Source organism: Pinus tabuliformis, chromosome 4_1 (assembly GCF_031772625.1).
Source record: "Pinus tabuliformis cultivar Carrire ecotype Pingquan chromosome 4_1, CPIR1, whole genome shotgun sequence".
Taxonomy (NCBI): domain Eukaryota; kingdom Viridiplantae; phylum Streptophyta; class Pinopsida; order Pinales; family Pinaceae; genus Pinus; species Pinus tabuliformis.
Window position 1 is genome coordinate 506353964 of NC_142303.1, and position 21020 is coordinate 506374983.

The 21020-nt window shown below is 38.9% G+C and overlaps 1 protein-coding gene across 1 annotated transcript; it reads left to right on the forward strand.

Moving 5' to 3' along the window:
- The first annotated feature begins 15378 nt into the window (after positions 1 to 15378).
- Positions 15379 to 18157, forward strand: LOC149176764 (protein TIFY 10B-like). Its single transcript, XM_089423185.1, has 5 exons — positions 15379 to 15746; positions 15859 to 15958; positions 16046 to 16211; positions 17269 to 17326; positions 17481 to 18157. Exons 1-5 carry the CDS (start codon positions 15517 to 15519, stop codon positions 17533 to 17535), a joined length of 609 nt encoding a protein of 202 aa, XP_089279311.1. The 5' UTR covers positions 15379 to 15516; the 3' UTR covers positions 17536 to 18157.
- The last annotated feature ends 2863 nt before the right edge of the window (positions 18158 to 21020 follow it).

The following is a 21020-nucleotide window of genomic DNA, read 5'->3' on the forward strand; positions in this document are numbered from 1 at the left end:
ATTTAATATCATGAACATTCTTTGTGTTTCTACTATTGTATATGTTTCATTTGAATAATTTTTAGGTTTCAAAGACATCAGGAGAAGTTGAGGGTTTGTACACTGCGGGATCTATGCAAATGTAGGACCTTTGGGTAAGGACACTCATGCACAATTTAATAGAATAAGAATTTAGGTTGATTGCTTGAGCATTTCTTGTTGTTGTTTTCCATCCACTCTAATGGGGTTCCAACCCAATACCCTAGGGTGATCTCACCCTCAACATCTGCACTTTCTTCTCTGTAATGAGTGGCCTACGGGTGAGCCATACTCTCATGTTCCTCTTCAGCAAAACTGACATATATATTAGCATGCATATCTTGAGTACCCAATGACTATTCATTAGGACTATCTTCCAAGTATAGGGGATGTAGAATTTGATCAAGATACTAATTTCTTTCTCTTGGAAGTAGTTGCAATGGAGCCTTCTAAACTGCTAGTTATAGCCCTGATTATTGATTTGAGAATTTTGCCTGGAGAGGTTCTTGTTCTTGATTTTGAGCTTCCTAGCCTTATGTGATAAACCTTTGATGAGTTTATCCAAATCATCTATCTTCAAGTCTGGTGATTTTCTATTTAGATCAGAGGAGGATGTATCCTCTCTCCCTCTCTTGGGTTCCATGGGTTCTTGCTTTACCCTCGTCTTTCCTACTGAGGCCATATTTGCTTCTACTTTGAGAGCATCAATCTAAAGTTGGTCCAAAATGTTAGATTTCCTTTCTCTCAGGGTAAAACCAACATCAGATTTGAAGGATCCCAAGAAAACCACTCAAGTTGCAGCCGGGGGAGGCTTTATGTCAGCTGGTAGGTTATTGAACTGCTTATTAAATCTTTTGATAAATTATGTAGTATCCTCCTTCAGCTTTTTCCTTATTGCATTGAAATTAGTGAGAAGGTACACATGGCTTCTCTTTTCTCCCCATTTCCGGGTGAAAGAGATTTCAAGTTTCTCCCATGTAGTGATGGGGGCATTAGGTAGAGATTTGAACCATCTTCTAGCCTCTCCATCAAGGGATTGTAAAAGAAGTCTCATAATTGTGACATCTAACTGTTCCACATTTATGTTCTTGGTAAAATCACTGAAGGTTTCAATGTGGTTTTGTGCTGTGTTATCATCTTCCCCATTGAACTTAGGTAGATGCTTTAGGTAGTCTTGGGGCATTGCACTGAAATGCTGGGTTGAGATGGATACTCTTGTTGTCGTCATGCATGTGTTTTTCATTGAGATCCCTTTTGTGCCATGTTAGTGAGATGCTCACCATGCATGTTTTTGTCTCATACTGATAGGAGTCTTTTGATTGAGAGTTCCAGTTGTGGAACATCTCTTAGAGCCACTCTTGTGTGAGGGCATTTTTCCTTGTATGATCACGACATCATCTCTTGTGTACATCACCATTATTGACAACACTTAATGTAGCAGCCTACACCATCTTGACACTGGGGCTCAAAGACATAGTCCCTCCTGGACGAACTCCATTATCGACGCTTATGCTTTCATGTGCTGATGATTGTTATGTTCCTCTTCTTTTCCGCATGCAGATGTATTCATTAATGTTCTTTTAAAAAGAAATTTTAACACATCACAAAAGTAAAAGTTCTTCAAAGGGTCCTTCTTCACACCCGTACCTGGATCAGGGCATCTATTATAGCACCATTTACCACTCTTGGTAGATCTGATGCTCTAATTATGGCCTAGAGAAACCCTTCCTTCCAGACTTCGTCCAAAATCTAAAAAACCAGTGTTTTATTCCATATACACTACTTTTCCCTGTGATAAAAGCATGTACACGCGGGTCAACATATACCCAACCCATGTACATATGTTAAAACACTTAAAAAAATAAATTTCCTTAATTTCGGGTAGAGTTCACGGGTTTTACCTATTACTCACCTTCTATTGCCCATGGTCCAACTATTTCCCAATTGAGAAAAAATAATTTGGGGAAGTATAAATAAACCTCCATGGGAAGGACTTAGGGGAGAAGATATCATATATTGATACTATAGTGAGATTATCCCTGATCGAGTCTGACAAAATCCCTGTGCCTCTTGCACTTCCCACAGTTTCAGGAAACCCTTGTTTCCTTGTTGGAGATATCCTTCATCTTTCTTGAGATATCCTTGTATTGGTGATGGAGCAAGATTGCTGAGGCCGGGAAATGATGGATCCGGAGGACGGTTCTACTTGGAGCAGGAGAAGGACTCAGGTCGTATTTATCCACCTTACTTGTAGGCTACTTCAATAAAGAAATGTTGTTCAGTTTCCGATATTAAACATATTTATGCATTGATTTATGTTGTAATTCATTTATGAATCTCATATTAATGCGCAATTGTTCATTCATTTATATGATATAAATTTAATATCATGAACATTCTTTATCTTTCTACTATTTTATATGTTTCATTTGAATAATTTTCAGGTTTCAAAGACATCAGGAGAAGTTGAGGGTTTGCACCCTGAGAGATCTATGCAAACGTAGGACCTCTGGGTAAGGACACTCTTGCACAGTTCAGTAGAATCAAAATTTAGGTTGATTGCTTGATGATTTCTTATTGTTGTTTTCCATTCACTCTGTTGGGGTTCCAACCTAAGACCCTAGGGTGATCTCACTCATAACATCCACACTTTCTTCTCTGTAATGAGTGGCCTGTGGGTGATCCATACTCTCATGTTCCTCTTTAGCAAAACCGACATATATATTAGCATGCATATCTTGAGTACCCAATGATTGTTCATCAGGACTATCTTCCAAGTATAGGGGATGCATAATTTGATCAAGATGCACCTTTCTTTCCCTTGGAAGTAGTTGCAGTGGAGCCTTCTATATTGCTAGTTATAGCCCCGATTATTAATTTGGGAATTTTGCCTGGAGAAGATCTTGTTCTCGATTTCGAGCTTCCCAACATTATTTGATAAGCTTTTGATGAGTTTATCCAAATCATCTATGTTCAAGTCTAGTGATTGTCTGTTCAGACCAAGGGAGTATGTCTCCTCTCTCCCTCTCTTGGGTTCCATGGGTTCTTTCTTTACCCTTGTCTTTCCTGCCGAGGCCAGATTTGCTTCTACTTTGAGAGCATCAATTTGAAGTTGGTACAGAGTGGTATATTTCCTTTCTCTCAGGGTAAAACCAACATCAGATTCGAAGGATCCCAAGAAAACCACTCAAGCTGTAGCTAGGGGATGAATTATGTCAGCTAGTAAGTTATTGAACTGCTTATTGAATCTTTTGATAAATTATGTAGTATCCTCCTTTAGCATTTTCCTTATTGCATTGAAATCAGTAAGGAGGTACTCATGGCTCCTCTTTTCTCCCCATTTCTGCATGAAAGATATTTCAAGTTGCCCCCATGTAATGATGGAGGCGTTATGCAGGAATTTGAACCATCTTCTAGCCTCTCCATCAAGGGATTGTAAAAATAGTCTCATAACCACATCTAACTGTTCCACATTTATGTTCATGGCAAAAGCACTAAAGTTTTCAATGTGGTTTTGTGCCATGTTATCATCTTCCCCATTGAACCTAGGTAGATTCTTTAGGTAGTCTTGGGGCATTGCACTCAAAGGCTAGGGTAGATCAATAGGTGCATATTTATTGAGCAAAAAACCTAGAAGATCCATCTGGACTAGTGGATGGATATTCAAATTTTCTTGAGGGACTAGGGTTAAGACTACAAGGGTTGTAGGGGAAGGAGGGTATGTTAGGGCCTTAGGAGTAAGTCCTGAATACTGAGCAGGAATAGGCTGAGAACTGGAAGAGGGAACTTCGAAGGCTGATGAGATGGTATCACAGTCTAGGGGGTTTTCTCTTTCTAGACTTTCTTAAAAATCAATCTTTCAGGGTCAGATACAAATAGGGCCTTCCACTGGGATGTATGGGAGTGAGTATGATGCCTTTTAAAAGCTAGGGCGATGAATGATAATGAGGAGAGGGTGTGGAGTCTCCAAGGTGATTTGAGTGCAATCAAAATAGACCTTGATCACCTACAAAGAGTGCTTCGGTTTATCGTATCCTAGGGGAAAAATCTTTCAATAAGTCCTCGACAATAGTGCCAAAAGATGTTGTGTCTCCCGGAAACATCCTTGGATTTCTTCAAGACCAGTGCCTGGGCACATTTAAAATGGTGTGTCTCAAAAGATTTTGATATGCTAGAGACAACACCTACGATTCTATAGGTTTATATGTATATAGGAAATGGGTTGGTTCATTAATCTATAAGAATGAAACAAGTATTTCAAATACTCCTCCTCAAATTTAGATCTCAGAAATAATCATCAAAAGAGTGGAGGCCGAGAGCTTTAAGGTCTTACATTTTAATAATATTTTACAGACTGGGCGAAATAGGATACTAGAGGAGAGAAACTCATCACATAGAGCTTAATACCTCAATAATTCAATGTTGAACACAAAGAGCTTGAGGCTCTAAGGGCTTCTATGTTATTTGTGTTACAAGTAGAAATGGGGTCTAAAGGGAGGGTTGAAGGCTATAATTCATATGTTGCACATTTAAAGACATAATCACAATGGTTCTCACAGGAGTATACATAAACAATGTCAATACAAATGAATTTGTGTGACAGTAATAGCCATTTGCATTAACATACAACTTACCAACGAATTTGTAAGAGAGCTTGAAACATATCTAGCAATAATGACTACATAAATCAGTTGAACAAGCATGAACATTTTAATGAGTAAAATAGAGGGAACACATACTGTAATCCTTTAAACATGGAATCACCATAGTTTCATTGGTATTTTGAAAAAATTGCATTCCAAAGGAAATACAGACTGAAATTATACATGTAGTCTTTTCCTAGAATTTCTGAACCCCATTTAAGTCTTGCATCCCTCTATTTATCTGGGAAGAGGGGCAAGAGCATTAATTACATTAAATGTCTAATATGCATATTTCTCTGTCTAATAGACTAGCTGTATCAACCTTAAATGGCTCTATGACCCAAAAATATTACAGAGTTGAATGCTTTAGGAGGGGCAGCACGTTTTAGTACAACAAAATAAATGGACGTTAAGGAAAAATAACTAGGGATTTTCTAGCCCATCTCGTGATCATATCAGTATGCTGATGCTGTCATGGCATAGAGTATGGTCCCGTCACACTATGTCACATCCCACTATCTTTTTTGCCACTAATTTCTTCGTTGCTGACTCCCGGATCCATGTGTTAGCATCCTTCCTCTAAATTGGCCCATTCTTCATCTTCAAGGTCCACCATTTCGTAATGATCCACTCACTGCTGACCCACCTCACCTTTAAAACTTTTTACTATGTCTTCAATGCCCTGATGCGGTGGTTGAGAAACCTTCTGTGTTTATCAGTGCAGTTACATAGCTACGAGCTTTTAACTCCATAATGAATGAAATAAGCCTGTTGAATTTTCCTCTTAGCTAGTGGAGTAAGCCTCGAATCCGGGTGTGGGGTCTTTTTATAAACATGGTTTTAATCTTTTATCATGTTTGGAGGAAAATCGCGCATATCGCAATCGGCTGATGGAACCGTTGATATATCTTATGTAGGAGCCCTTTTCCTTCGCTGATGGCTGATGTGCGATATTGCTTGTGGCTCCACACGTGTACCCCGCGGAGTAGAGAGAGAGAATGATCTAGGTGGATATTGGTTGCCACCCACCAATTCCACTTGGACCCCCACCATTGCTTCTTTCAGTTTTTAAGTTTCCTTAATTATAGCATAGTTTACTATTTTTACCAGTTTTTGGGTCCTAAATTTCAGAAGCCGTTTTGAGGCCCTAAACGATGTTTTCTTGGAAATCTACTGCCCGTGATTCTTTGTCTAAAATAGTCTTTTTCCTCATAGTCCTCGGAGATATCTTTCCAACGGGCTATCATGCACGTCAAACAGAGATAATATGACCAATTCGTGACCCCAGAAGTTGGCTGTCCAACTCACCCCAACGGGGCCCATAAACTCTTGGTGTTACATCTCCTCGGGTTTGTCTAGGGTTTTCTCTTATTGTTCAATAATAAGAAGGCCCTTGAGCCTCATTGTAAGGCAATTCAGAGACATGTAGCTGCCACATCTCTTCTCAGAGATAAGCTACCATCGCCCTAGCTGGTTTATTTCCACTCCTGTTTGTAAGCATATTTCAGAATTTTACATTAATGAAATGGAGTATTATTTCCACTGCATCTCTGTGTTTATGGTTATCTCTATAATTTGTTGCATTCCTCTTTGAATCCGGATAAGTGGTATCAAAGCGGTTTGCTTTTTTTCTCTGTTTTTCTTTACATGTCCCCAATGAGGTCGGGATATAAAGAGTTAGGGCTTGAACTGGTCGAACCTTTGCAAGACTAGCCTCGCAAATCCCGACAGCCTCCCATGGTAGATGAAAAGAAAGATGAGGGGGCAGGAGATCTTATCAAAACCTTGCTCGAAGAAGCCCTCGAGCGAAAAAGGAACGTGATGATGGACAACTTTGCCCAGATCCTTCAGTGGCTACCCAGGGGCGACGCATCGACTTCCAACAGCTACTCTGGAAATGCCACACTATTTAATGTACAAGTTAATTTTGAAATCCCCATATTCGATGGTCAGATAGATGCAGATGTCGTCGATAAATGGTTAAATCTGCTAGAGGGTTATTTTTCTGTTCACGATTTTTCCAGTCGGGAAAAGATTATTTTCAATCTTCTCAAAGCAGCCCCCCACGTCAAGGATTGGTGGGAAACCTACTGCGAGCAGAAGGATGAAAATAAAAGCTCACTATTTTCAGCCGCACCCACTTGGAATTCATTTCAGGATGCCATCAAGGAGCAATACTACCCTGTTGGAAGCTATGAGGATCAATACATAAAGTGGACCACACTGCGGTAGGGAAGGGACCAAGACATGCCAGAGTTTACCAATATTTTCCATACCCTTCACACAAATTTGGGTGTCAAAGATACAGAGCAACATTTGGTACTCAAATACCGTAGTTGCCTGCACAAGTACATCTAGGAATAAATAGAATTCTTGAACACCTCCTTACTCAGCACGCCATACCGATATGTCATCAAGGTCGAGAAAAAGTTTAAACAAAAGAAGCGAGACTTTAGATCTGCAAATCCAAAGCAAGGGAAAGGTGCCCTCAAACCAAATAACAAAGGACAAAGCCGTGGCGGGGCGGCTGAAGAAAACCCACCAAAGATGCAAGCAAAGAACATCGCCGCGAAGTCGAAAAAGAGCACGGGAAAGTGGCGTGAGTTCCATAAGAGCTCCACTCACAACACAAGTGAGTGTCAGGCCAAGTAGTCACTAGTGGTTGAGCTAAAGGTTTCAAAATCAGATGCATGTTCTGACTCTGAGTTAGAACCCGACAAGGGGAATGAAAAAGGGAAGCAGATTATTGATGCGTAGCCCAACACCACCGTTGCCACCACGAAGATCCAAAAGGAGGAACCAAAAGATCCAGAGGAGGACGAGGTCTCTTCCACTCCTAGATGTGGGTAAGGGCTCCTCGCTACAGTTCATTGTCAACAACGAGAGCCAAAAGAACCTCATTTCGGCAGAGGTCGTGAAGTGGCTGGGATTACTTACCATAACACATCCACAACCGTACACCATCGGTGGCTTCACCAAGGATGAGAACTTCGCGTGAGCCAACAGTGTTCCCTTCACAGATGAGGTATTGTGTGACATTGCTCCCCTTGAAGTTTGTGATGTATTATTAGGACAACCATACTCGTGGAAGTGACATGATGTGTATGAATCAAGGGCCCATGTTGTTATGGTTACTTTGGGAAATAAGTTGTACAGGATACCAAACGTAGCACCGCCTACCGCCATCCCTTTTTTTATTGCAAAACAATGTAGTAAGCTCATTTCAAAAACTAGGAAATTTGTTTTCCTGATGATACGCCCTCAAGGAAAGAATAAGATGGTGGCCATGACCTCTAGACAGGGCCCCTCCGCACGACAACTATAGATCAACAAGGTCGTGGAGGAGTATGAGGACATCTTCACCTCCCCCGCAGAGGTTCCTCTGCACTATCAGGTCAAGCACTCCATCGATCTGACGCTAGGTGTGCCGCTGCCCAATGGACCAATCTATCGGCGCTCCATTTTGGAGAACGATGAAATCAAGAGGCAGATCCAGAAGCTACTGCAAAAAGGTCACATCCATCCGAGTTCAACGCCCTCTGGGAGCCCAATCGTGTTGGTATAAAATAAGGATGGGACTTGAAGACTCTGTATTGAATATCGAGCGCTGAAAAATATCACTGTTCGTAATAGGTACCCGATCCCACAATTGATAACCTCCTAGACCAACTGAAGGGGGAAAATATTTCAACAAGATCGATTTGAAGTCAGGATATCACTAGGTACCAATCGAACCCTTCGATGTGTGGAAGACTGCCTTCAAAGCCAAGGAGGGCCTTTTGGAATGTTTGGTTATGCCTTTTAGATTGACGAATGCTCCTGCAACCTTCATGAGGCTAATGGATGACATCTTGCAGCCATTCACCAACTCATTTGTAGTGGTATACTTGGAAGACATCCTGATCTTCAGCCAGAGTTGGGAAGAGCACCTCCACCACATCCGACAGGTTCTCCAAACACTGCGGCAACAGAAGTTATGTGCCAATTTGGAGAAATGCACTGTTAGCATGACCCAGGTTCAGTATCTGGGACACATTATTGATGAACAGGAGGTGCATGTCGATCCAGACAAGATCCAAGTCATTCAGGATTGGCCATCTCTAACCACTCTAACAGAGCTTTGCATCTTTCTAGGTCTTGCCAACTTCTACCGCAGGTTCGCGTTGGGATTTTCTCATATCACTTGGCCCTTGAGTCAAGTCACCAAGGGAGGAGCGAAAGCAAAATTCTTTTTATCTGAATCTCAACAGAAGGCATTCACAGAGTTGAAATATCGCTTTTTCTCAGCACCAGTGCTCGCATTACCAGACTTGCAACAACCATTTGAGGTTGAGACAGATGCCTCTAACTATGCTATTGGGGTAGTCCTTACTCAACATGGGCATCCAATGGCATATCACAATGAGACACTTTCAGACATAGTCTAAAAGTATCCCACTTATGACAAAGAGATGTATTCCATTGTGTAGGCCTACCGATAATGGAAGCATTACATTTTGGGAAAGGAAACGGTCATCCACGCAGACCACTGACCCCTGTAGTTCATACAGACCCAAGGGAAATTGCAGAATGATCGCCATCAGAAGTGGTCCACATACCTGCAACAATTCCATTTGAATATCAAGTATAAGAAGGGCGGCACCAATAATGTTGTAGATTGCCTCAGTCGACCACCGATCACGGCATTAACCACCGTGCTCAACTCTTGTGGGCACGAGACTTTTCATTGGCCACTTCTCTACAAAAGCGACCCAGAATTTGGCCACACATACTAGACACGCTTGGAGGGTCAACATGTTCCTGATTTTCACCTCTAGGATGCCCTATTATGCCACCTAGGTCACCTTTGTGTTCCTTCAAGTGAGCGTGCCAAGATGATTTGGGAAGCACAATACAGTTGGGCTGCTGGGCATTTTAGGGTCGAGAAAATAGTGGTAGTACTGCAGAAGTATTTCTATTGGCCAAATCTTCGACAAGATGTTGGGAAGTACATCAGATCATGCACTGCCTCCACCATTGCCAAACTGACCATCATGAAACAAGGCCTCTATACCCTGCTGCCTACCTGTAGTCGACGTTGGGAATCCATCTCCATGGATTACATGTCAAGCCTTCCTTCCACTAAGCATGGAAATGACTGTGTTTTTGTGGTCGTCGACAGGTTCTCGAAGATGGCCATTATGGCGGCCTACAAGAAGAATATCACAACAGAAGCCACTTCTAAACTATTGTTCGAATGAGTATGGGTACACTTTGGGATCCCATAGTCTATCATCTCAAATCGGGACAACAAGTTCCTCAGTACATTTTGGTCCAGTCTCTGGTCGATGTTGGACACCAAACTCACTAAGTCCACAACCTTCCATCCTCAAACTGATGGCCAGACAGAGGTTGTCAACAGGATGATTGTACACATTCTATGCATGTACAACTCAAATCATCCACGCACATGGGACAAGAGCGTCCCCTATGTTCAACACAGCTACAATCGGGCTCTCCACAGCTCGACTGGCCACAACACTTTTCATGTGGGCTTTGGATTCCAGCCACTATGTCCCATTGATGTGGCCATGCCATATGTAGCTACTCATGCAGATTCGGCTCATGTCCAGTCCGAAACAGATAAGGCAAACAACTTCATTGAGCACATCCAATATATATGCCAGCAGGTCCATGACATTCTAGAGAAATCAAATGCCAAGTACAAGTAACGACATGATCAACATCGGGTGGCACACAAGTTTCAGGTGGGCGAAAAATTCTGGTTGCATTTGCAAAAGGAACACCTTATGGCGGCCTGCAAGAAGAATATCACAGCAGAAGCCACTACTAAACTCTTCTTCAAACGAGTGTGGGTACACTTTGGGATCCCATAGTCTATCATCTCAGATCGAGACAATAGGTTCCTCAGTACATTTTGGTCCAGTCTCTGGTCGATGCTGGACACCAAACTCACTAAGTCCACAGCCTTCCATCCTTAAACTGATGGCTAGATAGAGGTTGTCAACAGGATGATCGTACACATTCTGTTCATGTACAACTCAAATCATCCACGCACATGGGACAAGAGCCTCCCCTATGTTCAGCGTAGCTACAACTGGGCTCTCCACAGCTCGACTGGCCACAATGCTTTTCATGTGGGCTTTGGATTCCATCCACTATGTCCCATTGATGTGGCCATGCTATATGCAGCTACTCACGTAGATTTGGCTCATGTCCAGTCCAAAACAGATAAGGCAAAAACTTCATTGAGCACATCCAACATATTCGTCAGTAGGTCCATGAAATTTTGGAGAAATCAAATGCCAAGTACAAGCAACGACATGATCAACATCAGGTGGCACACAAGTTTCAGGTGGGTGACAAAGTCTAGTTGCATTTGCAAAAGGAACACCTTACCGGAGCCTATCAGAAACTCAGACCACTCCATATGGTCCTTACACCATTACCAAGGTTGTGAGAGACAATGCATTTGAGTTTAGCATTCCCCCATTCCTTGGCCTGCACCCAGTGTTCAATGTGGACCGCCTTCGACCATACTTTTCACCATTACTAGACACATCCAACATTGCAAAACAACTCATACCCATAGATTTAAATCCAGATTGCATGGAACAAGCTGTAATTGATCAGATCATGGACACACATATCAAGCACACTTGCCAGCAGAATATCCAATTGTATCAAGTTGTCAAAGTAGGCCAACTCCTTCACCAGGGCAGGTTGCTCACCAGGGACCAAGTTCAACAGAAGTTCCCTCATCTCATGGAGGAACTCAACGCAATAGGGACCATTGCTTCCTTAAGGGGGAGGAATGATCCAGGTGGATATTGGTGGCCACCTGCCAATTCCACTTGGACCCCCACCATTGCTTCTTTCAGTTTTTCAGTTTTCTTAATTATAGTATAGTTTACTATTTTAGCAGTTTTTTGGGTCCTAAACTTTCAGAGCCATTTTGAGGCTCGCCCGACCCCATTTTGCAAAAATTTCTTGTGTTAGGCCTTTATCGTCCCCCTTGGCAATTTTGGTGTATATCGCAAATCGGCCCCACCACAGTCCTTGTCCTTTGTAACTCATCGATATCTGATGTGCAAGAAGCGATATCGCAAATCGCAATCAGCCTCGGCGAACCACCGATAATTATTAGGCCTTTGGCCCTTTTCCTTTGCCAATGGCTGATATGCGATGAGATCCTTACATCTCGATTGCGATTATTTCACAACACTTAGCCAATTTTTTATCTGCTGGTCCCATCATAGGGATTCTTCCATGGGCTCTAACTTTAGCTCTAGAAGTCCGCTTTTAGACTTCTATATGCTGTTGGAAAGATCTGCCAAGCACTAGGCAATAGAGAGGGTTTGATTTGGCTTTGGTAGCTTTTGTGGCTTAGAATTTGGCCCCAAACATCAATGCTATTTGGATTCTGAAGCAACTAGTGACTGAAGAAGCAGTGAGTGACAACATTGCCTATGAAATTGTGGAAGTAGTTTTATAATTACTATAGTTTAGCTTACCTGCATAGATGTTGGGTTATCTAACCAATTGAGGTTACCAATGATCATTTGTGCTTATCCATTATTTTCATTTAGTCTTTTGGGATGTCGTGTAATGTCCCATTGTTTTAGTCATGGTGACATTAATTTAATAAAATGTAAAAGAAAAAAAAAACTATAAAAGAGAGACTTGTGATATTATGATGACCCATGGTATACTAATGATGAAACAAATATTGAAACTCACTCATTCACCATGCATAATCGTTTACTAATACCAATTTGGAGAGATATTGTGGCTTTGGAGTGTGAAGGATAAACTTTTTGAGTGAATTGGTTTCAGTGATGAAACAAATACACCCTAGTTATCAAAATGAAATATCACTAACATATTTCACAAGTATTTATTTCTAAAACTTAATCCATTTCTAGGTCATTGGTACGGCCAGAGATCATGGGATTTTTGGGAGGTCATATTTGCCATTCACAGTTTGTGTGAGAAAAAGTAGTTGAGGGGCATGGTTTCACTCATTTCTAGATCATGGGAGCACTTGAGGAGGTCATACCATATTTTATCAGCAAGTTGACACTATTTTTTTGTGGGTAATTTCAACCTATATTTTTGCTTCCCTATTTAGTGCCACTTTTTTCTTGGCAGTTTGATCCATCATTTATTGGGCCATGAAATCAAAATACAAGGCCAAAATAGCCATCAAATATGCTCTAGTAAAATAATTCACATCAATGTAAAGGGGGATTTAAGAATTGTCATTATCTCTCTCCCTAACCATGATGGTTGGCCATTAAAAACGAAAATATGTGTTTATTTTAATTCCATTACAATTTTGGGTGAAGAAAATAATATATGTAGGAAATAATCAAGAATGATGCTCTTAAAATTTGGGAAGTTAAATTAATCATGGTTTCCCAATTTATAAGTAGAAAAGTTGATTTCCATACTTGAGAGAAAAACTAGATGTAGTATAACCTCATAGTCTATAATCATAATCATAACATTGTGTTATTCTTAGTTTTAATTCTAAATATAGTTTTGAGATTGACACTCAGGAGCCCATGCATGACATGACTATTATCATAGTATTATGAGATAACATTATCAAAGCCTACAATGTGATATATGATCTAACATTAATATAGTGCAATGAACTAAAGAGGTTAGATGTATGCGTTGATTTAGAATAATTGAAAGAACATGCAATATCATAGAAAGAACACAAAGTATATTATCGAAGATAGAGTTATAAGATGAAAACCAAATTTTATTGACAAATCAATTGGTGAAGAACACTACAATATATATAGTAGTACACAGTGGCTAAAAATGAATTATTTTATCTTTGATAATAGATGTGACACTAGGCTCATTGAACAAAATAATTAAGAAGAGTGAGGGAGACCCCTGTAATTACAACATGGATTGTAAAACCTAAAGTGAATAAAAACCTAAAGAAGCGACTTTGAACCTAGGAGATGATGTATTAAATGAAGGAAAAGCCATGTTAGTTGTGTTGGATTGAAGCCTTCAATAGGCATTGTATCTCAAATACAAACTTTGACTCCTTAATGTAATACCTCATTGAGTGTTTTTTATGGTCCATATGCTTGTAAATTTATTTTTAAAACCATTTTAATCCTTTTTAATCTACAAAAATATCAATAAGGGAATCAACATTGCATCAAATGTTCAAGACCAAAAAACTCTAGAAATCAATTTGGCTTTCAAGAAGGTTGAAGAGTCAAATGGGCATGTTGTTTAGTTGTGTAAGAGAGAGTATGGTGGGATAAGGTTGTTGCTTCCAAATGTCTTTGAGACAAACTCAGTAGGGTTGAATGAAATGGGAAATGGTTACATATGTAATGAGGAGTTTAGTGCAATCACTTTAATTATGTTGAGGTATTACTGTGTCACAATTAATGAAAAATAGATGTGGTGGTTATGCCTTTAATTACTATTAATGAAACAAAACTTTCATGGTATCCTAGAATCATATACATGGTTATCCACAAAGTGTTATAATAATAATGCGCACAACATTCACATTTGTAGCATGCAGTCTTTTGGTAAATGATTTTATTCAAAATGCTCATAAAAAATTTCTTAAATATTTTAAATAGTAAGCTAGCTAACATCACAATGTAGCACTTATATTTGTTCTTAAATGCTATATGAAGCATTAAGAACCGATGAACTGTTATAAAATGCAACATCATAATGGAACTATTAATTCTAAGATTTTTTTGTGGGTTTTCTTGTTATGCACTTATCTCAAGCCATCACCGTGAGGTCAATCATCGATGAATATGGATAAAGTGACACATAAATACATCAATCTTTCGAAATATTCATGTCATTTTTCCCATAAATTTTCCTTAATTAATGATCAATATCACTTTTCAAATCACCTTGTTTCTCTTAGATATGCATAAGTGTATGAATTTTAGTATAGTTCTATCTTATTTTATTTCTATAGATACAAATAGCTATGCATTGCAATTATTTGATGACATCATAGAGTACAAATTGATGTTGTATAATATGCATCATAGAGTACAAACTTGATTGATGTCGTATTAATGAGTACTAGATATATGAATTTATAGATATTATACTAAAGCCAAGAATTGAATATGTTAACAATACTTCCTTAAATTTAATAGAAATATTGCCAACAATTTCAATATCTCACTTTTTGAATTATCTTTACTTATAAATATAATCTATAACAAGTTTACTAAAGTATACATACTCTATTGCTTTGAATATGAACTTATAACCTTTCACAAAAAAATACATATTCTTAACCATTAAACCTACTACAATTTTAACATATAAAATTGAAACATTACTAAACACTTTTTAAAAAAATTAAAACCCAAAAATACAATTTAGGAATTAGGCAACACTCACAATTAAACATATGCTTAATGATAGCATGGTGAGAGTAAATAACCCAAACAAGGAATGAATTTACTAACTCGTAGTGCACAGGCACATGCCTTTGATAAAGAAAAAGTCAAGATTTACTATGATTTCTTGACCTACAAAACAAGAGGACAAAACGAATCCGCCACGTGGGGCAGATGCGTGCACTTCACGTTATTCTATTATTCAACACATGCTCAAATTATAAAGAGATTCGCTACAATGCAAATCCCCAATTGCCTTTATCGAAACCTCGTGTGAATTTAAAGACAAGAATTAGCAAAGTCATTATTGCATTCCGAGACCTCGATTTCAACACAATTGAGGAAGGAGGGGATGCGTTTATTGTTATCAGAAGGTTGGATTCAGTACCTAATCAATACTTGGTATGGCGTTTGAATAGAAATGTGACAAACAAATGGGTTTGCCCTCTTGGATTAGAAGGGTTAATGAAGGTGCTAAGCGAACAGTTGCAGAATGCATTCCTCGGCTGGATCTCTCTGCTGTTTCTAGCTGTTCAAATTCCATTAAGTCAGTCTCCAACCTGTCCGGTTTTGGATCCCCAGTAGCGGTTATGGAAGGATTCGAGCACAGGACGTTCTCAGATGATAATCAGGATGGTTGTTCTGGGTTTGTGACGACTTTTAGGTCCGAGAATTGTAATGACTTGAATAATTAGTTGTGTTTTTATTTTCAGCTAATTCTTGCGCTCATATAGGTGTGTAAGGTTAATGGTAATTCCCTTTATTTTTGAATCCAGACCCGCTGCACCCACGATTCCGGGAAAGCAATCCAGTCCGCAATTGACGATTTTCTACGGTGGAACTGTGAACATATATGACGGTATTCCTGCAGATAAGGTAGGGCTATGAAGATTCAAATGATTATGGGCTAGACGAAGATTCTGACCTAGTTTAGAATATAATGGCATCTGTTCGCCTGTACAGGCCAAGGCCATAATGTTAATGGCCAGCAGTGGAAATTATATCAGTTTTCCACATAATAATATCGAGGACGGCTGTGGATCGCAAGCTTGGCGGAAAATATCAGGGATTAACCTATCTGAACAATCAGGGATCAATTCCTTACCTCTAAGTAGCAAGGTGAACAAAGGTACGATTATAAAACGCACGCAAATTTCTGTCATGTTGTATAATATGATGATCCGGATTTAGAGAGTTGTGTTTTTCTTTGTTTTTTAAAGCCCCGGTGAATTAGAAAGTCATTAGATTAATATGGGCTAATGTTAGGATCAAATTTAATACTTGATCAAAAGTATTTAATTTAGTGGTTGCTATTATAACATTAAAAATTATATTTAAAAGTAAGACAGCTAAATATATTAGAAATTTAAAGAGAATTTATTCTTTTAACTAAATTTAAAAAACATCTTAATATACCAACCACCAATATATTACTTGATTAACTTTAACTAAGTAGCTGAGTATTTTCTTTTGTCATGTGCCTTATGTATCATGTGACTTATCTTCTCTTTTGGATATCTTAGTAATGGAGGGACACAATATGGTATGTTTAATTTTCTTACGGTCATGTATTTGATCATAATGCTATAAGCGGTTGGGTATTTTCTTCTGTTATGTGCCTTCGGTATTATGTGCATTCTGACTTATCTTTTGGACATTTTAGTAATGGAGGGATACAATACATATAGTGATATGTAGTATAATAGTGAAATTAACAAGATTGTGGTTCAAATGTTATTGAGTATATGCTATGTTATCGTCTTTGACGTCATAAGGTAGTTATCAGAATTTATTTTAAACCTCCCCTAAAAAATGAAGGAAAGACATCAACAAACCAGTGATGTGAGAAACAACTTGGAAGGACACAAACAATATATTCATTTTACAATTCAAATGGTGTATATATATCATTGTAGCAGATACATACTATAGATAATAGGATTATGTGAGCATATAATTCTTGATAAAAATGGAGCATTAGTGAATTACTAGTGATGAGAAATTTTCACTAAATAAATTTTCATAAATACATCATTTGTAGCATTGTATTTATCTGGAGATTTTAACTCAAATGGTTTGTTGAACAATTTAAATCTAACTATGATGGTAATCGGCCAATACATGGCATTAACCACAATTTACTTCCCGTTGGTACTGATTATCCCCCATCGTGTCATGATCATCAGGTATTCCAATAGGAAAGAAGCATTCCCTGCAATGTTTTCTGGAGAAGCGCAAGGCCAGGTACCTTTTCTACTTCCCTCTTATATTTACCATCACACGTTTCACTGCTTAGGGAGATCGTTATCCATATTGAATTTTCTTGTCTCTCGATCATTGAAATCACAGCCAAAAAGTAAAATAAAAACATTGTCTTGCGTTGTGCTGTGCTGTGCAGGGTGAATGCAAAAGCGAGGTGTCCATATAAGATAGAAGAAGCAGAGCCTCACTAACGTCCATCATCTTCCTCATCTCCAATATTCCTCTACTTGAATTCACTTGCAATATAATATGACGGCCGGGAATGGAAATCTCCAAATATCTTGGAAAATATAAGAAGTTTTATCATGGAATCTGATATATAATCTTTCTGTATATTCCTAGTGGCAGTCTTCGAGCATGTCTGAGAACATTCCAGATTGTAGTTTTCCACTAATTTTAGCTTTCTTGATTTGGATTAAGAAATAGAGTCCCAAGAGGTTTACATTAACTCCTTATTCCTCTTCTATGTTTTTGTACATCAGGCACATGACAATGATGTGATGTAACAAAGTTATAAATGGTGGCATAGCCTCTTCGCCAAGCCCATTACAACTTTAATTGTAAAGAAAAAAGTGTCATTTCCTATGTATGTAAAGGACAAGTTAGGTTTTCAGAGGAAACCGTGGTCCTCTTGGTAGTTTGAGAACAAGTTAGTGGTGAGAAGGATCTAAGCGGAAGTTTGTTCTAACATTGAGGGTATTCTTTTTTCATCATGTGTGTAAAAGATTTGGTGTTGAGTTTTGTTAGGGTTTATAGATGTTGCCCATTTTATATAAAAAGAGACCATAATATTATATTTTCTCATAATAGAAATTTTGAAGTGTATATTTTCTCATAATGGAAATTTTAAAAGTTTAAATTGAAATATGGAAATGTAAGAAGGTAAAAATTGAAAATTATACATTTTTTTAATTTGAAAAAATCATTTTTTTAATTTGTTGTTTGCTTTGTAGGTTACTCCTGACTAGGCTTGGGTTATGTGTTGGCTTATCTCCAAAAGTAATTTTTTCTAATAGGGCTTCCTTTCATTATCGCAGTAACAAGTGCTCATTTTCCCGTAATTTCTTTATAAGTTTTTAAAACCATGATCATCCTATTTTCATGCCCGTGATCTGTATGTACATTTGCTTAGGGTTTTATTGGGAGGCCTCATGTCAGTCATGGTTACATACTCTTTTGTCTTATTTAGTCTAAAAGTTTTATTAAAATTCTTGGGCAATGTTGGGTCTCTATACTTGAACTAAATTTAAATTATCTGATTCTTATATATCTTGTTCACTGTATGGACGAAGTTGCATGGATGAGCTTGTAATCCATCTTTTCTTTTCTAAAATATAGATTATGATTTTCTCTTTCAAGGACCTTACACATGTTAATTCTTATAGTTTCCCAACTAGGTTTTATTTAAATTACTGTGTAACATGAGGTCATGGTCTATAGGGATATAGGTTTAAAATTCTCAATTTTTATTCATGAAGAAAAATGTATGATTGTATGATTTTTCTTTCCTTTAAAAAAAGATTGTAACTTGCTTACTAATTTCTACAAGGCCTTCACCTAGATGCGGGTGTTAATGTGATGCATTTATGAGAGCTCGCTCAATGCAGGTAGCTGGCCCTGCACCTGGCTGGAGGACGAAGACTGCAGATCTCAATGGCATGCGCATTTATTTGGATGCTGAACGGAATTTTGGTCGCACAAATCGTCATTAATGTGCGCTTGGTTCGAGAGTTCATGCTCAAGGTTTTATGTATGGCTCGATATTTGGTTCACGCCATCGCTCCTGGCTCTTTTTGCCTCCACCTGTTGTTCTTCCCGCACCCCTGCCTCGCTCAGGTAGTCTGGAAGCAAGCCTGGGTTATCTGTATCGTCGGGTTACTCTGTGCTCAATCCCTCTCCAGTCAGCTCTGCCATTTTCCCTTTCTCAACTGTTTTGTCAATTTGAGGATGCCTCGCCGTCGAGGAGTCTCTTGCTGAGGAGGTAATTCCAGTAATAGAGGCAGAGCTTCTCGTTCTACTCCTCAGAATGTAATCCCCATTGCTTCGGCCTCCCCGTCCTCACCGCCCTCTGGCCATGCTGGGCCTCTCCCGCATAATTCTTTTCCAACTACCTGCTTCACCTTCCATAGCAGGCTCAATAGGCCAGTTTTGTCTGCCAGTATCACAGTTATTCTTGTTAAGGAAGAGGACAATCCCAACAGCTCAGCCCACACCACCACCTCTCAATCTCAGGAAGACAGCGTCCTTCAGGGGGAGATGGCTGGGGTTGTGTTTAATGCAGATAATATGCAGGAAGATAGCCCTGTTCCTGAGGCGCCTCCACATATGGCTGATTCAACTCAGCACGAGATCCTTGCTTGCGGACCGGTTCATCATGCAGGCAGCATCCTCAACTTGGTAACTCCTCCAGAAGGTGGTATCGAAGGAAATGAAGATAATGATTTCGTCACCTGGGTTGCCTCGCCCAGCCAAGTGGACAAGGATGTGCCCGACTCTCCGCAACATGCCGATTGATGCTGGTGCATTACCGACGGGTGGCACTCTTGCCTTCACTCTATCTGATTTTATGCTATGTGTTTATGTTTTTTGGGTCTCTGGTTATGGGTCTGGTCTTAGTTCTTGTTTGGTCACGGCGCGAGCCAACCTGTTCCTGATCTGCAGCAACAACTCTGGGTTGGCGAGTTCTGTTTTTCCTCTTTTTGTCCATGACGGGTATGACAGCATGCTTCTCAGTAAAGCCTCTGCAGGGGATAGTTATGATGTATTAGACTCAGAACAGACTTATTTTTTGATGGGTCAGTGTCTAACAGATCAAGTTTTTCAAGTCTTTAATCCTGAAAGGGCAGATAGTAGGATATGTATGTCTCAGTATCTCTGGCTCAGGGCTGGCCTCTACCCCCTTTGAGGTCTCGACCTCCATGTACATATTTTTCTCTTTTTTAATAGAATTAGTATTTACGCAGAAAAATAAAAATAAAAATAAATAAATAAATAAATTCTACAAGGCCTTCATGCCTTAATTGCTATCACTTTTCCATTTCTATTCTGTGAGGATATATATTGTACCTTATTTATCTAATTTTTATGTGCTCATATTACTTTCTTTAACATGCATACTCTATAATATGTTATACATTTTTTGGGTATTTTTTATGAGATATATAGTTAAGAATTTATTACTATGTACAAACTAAGCCAAAGACCTAGTAGATTCTTGACATGGAAAACTACTTCAGCTTCTTCAGTGAGCCCTAACAAATATTTGTTTATACTGTTGTCCCTAGGCTTATGAACATGGTTCCATCCCTGTTATGGCCTAAGATATCTATCTTGGGCATAATTTCCTCCTGTTCTAGCCTTATATATATATATATATATATATATATATATATATATATATATATATATATATATATATATATATATATATATATATCTATCGTTGTCAAGATTCAATTCAAATGTCAACGAGGAGTTAACATTCTTATATATATATTGTGAGTCATACATTATTATTACTCTTTGTTACCATTTTTATTTTAGGTAACATCCTCTAGTTTTCGTGTTCATTTCCACCCTCCTAGGGAATACTAGGGTGCATTTCTGGTTATAACTTCTTACCACCCTCTACAACAGAGGAAATACTTTCCCTATACATGAAGTCCTACAACAACCT

What these genes read in the sequence shown, in the direction of transcription:
- LOC149176764 (XM_089423185.1), top strand. Translation starts at nt 15,517, where the DNA reads ATGGGTTTGCCCTCTTGGATTAGAAGGGTTAATGAAGGTGCTAAGCGA. An exon ending in GGGTTTGTGACGACTTTTAG is followed by an intron (nt 15,747 to 15,858) that starts GTCCGAGAATTG and finishes TTTTGAATCCAG; the next exon opens with ACCCGCTGCACCCACGATTC. An exon ending in AAGTAGCAAGGTGAACAAAG is followed by an intron (nt 16,212 to 17,268) that starts GTACGATTATAA and finishes CATGATCATCAG; the next exon opens with GTATTCCAATAGGAAAGAAG.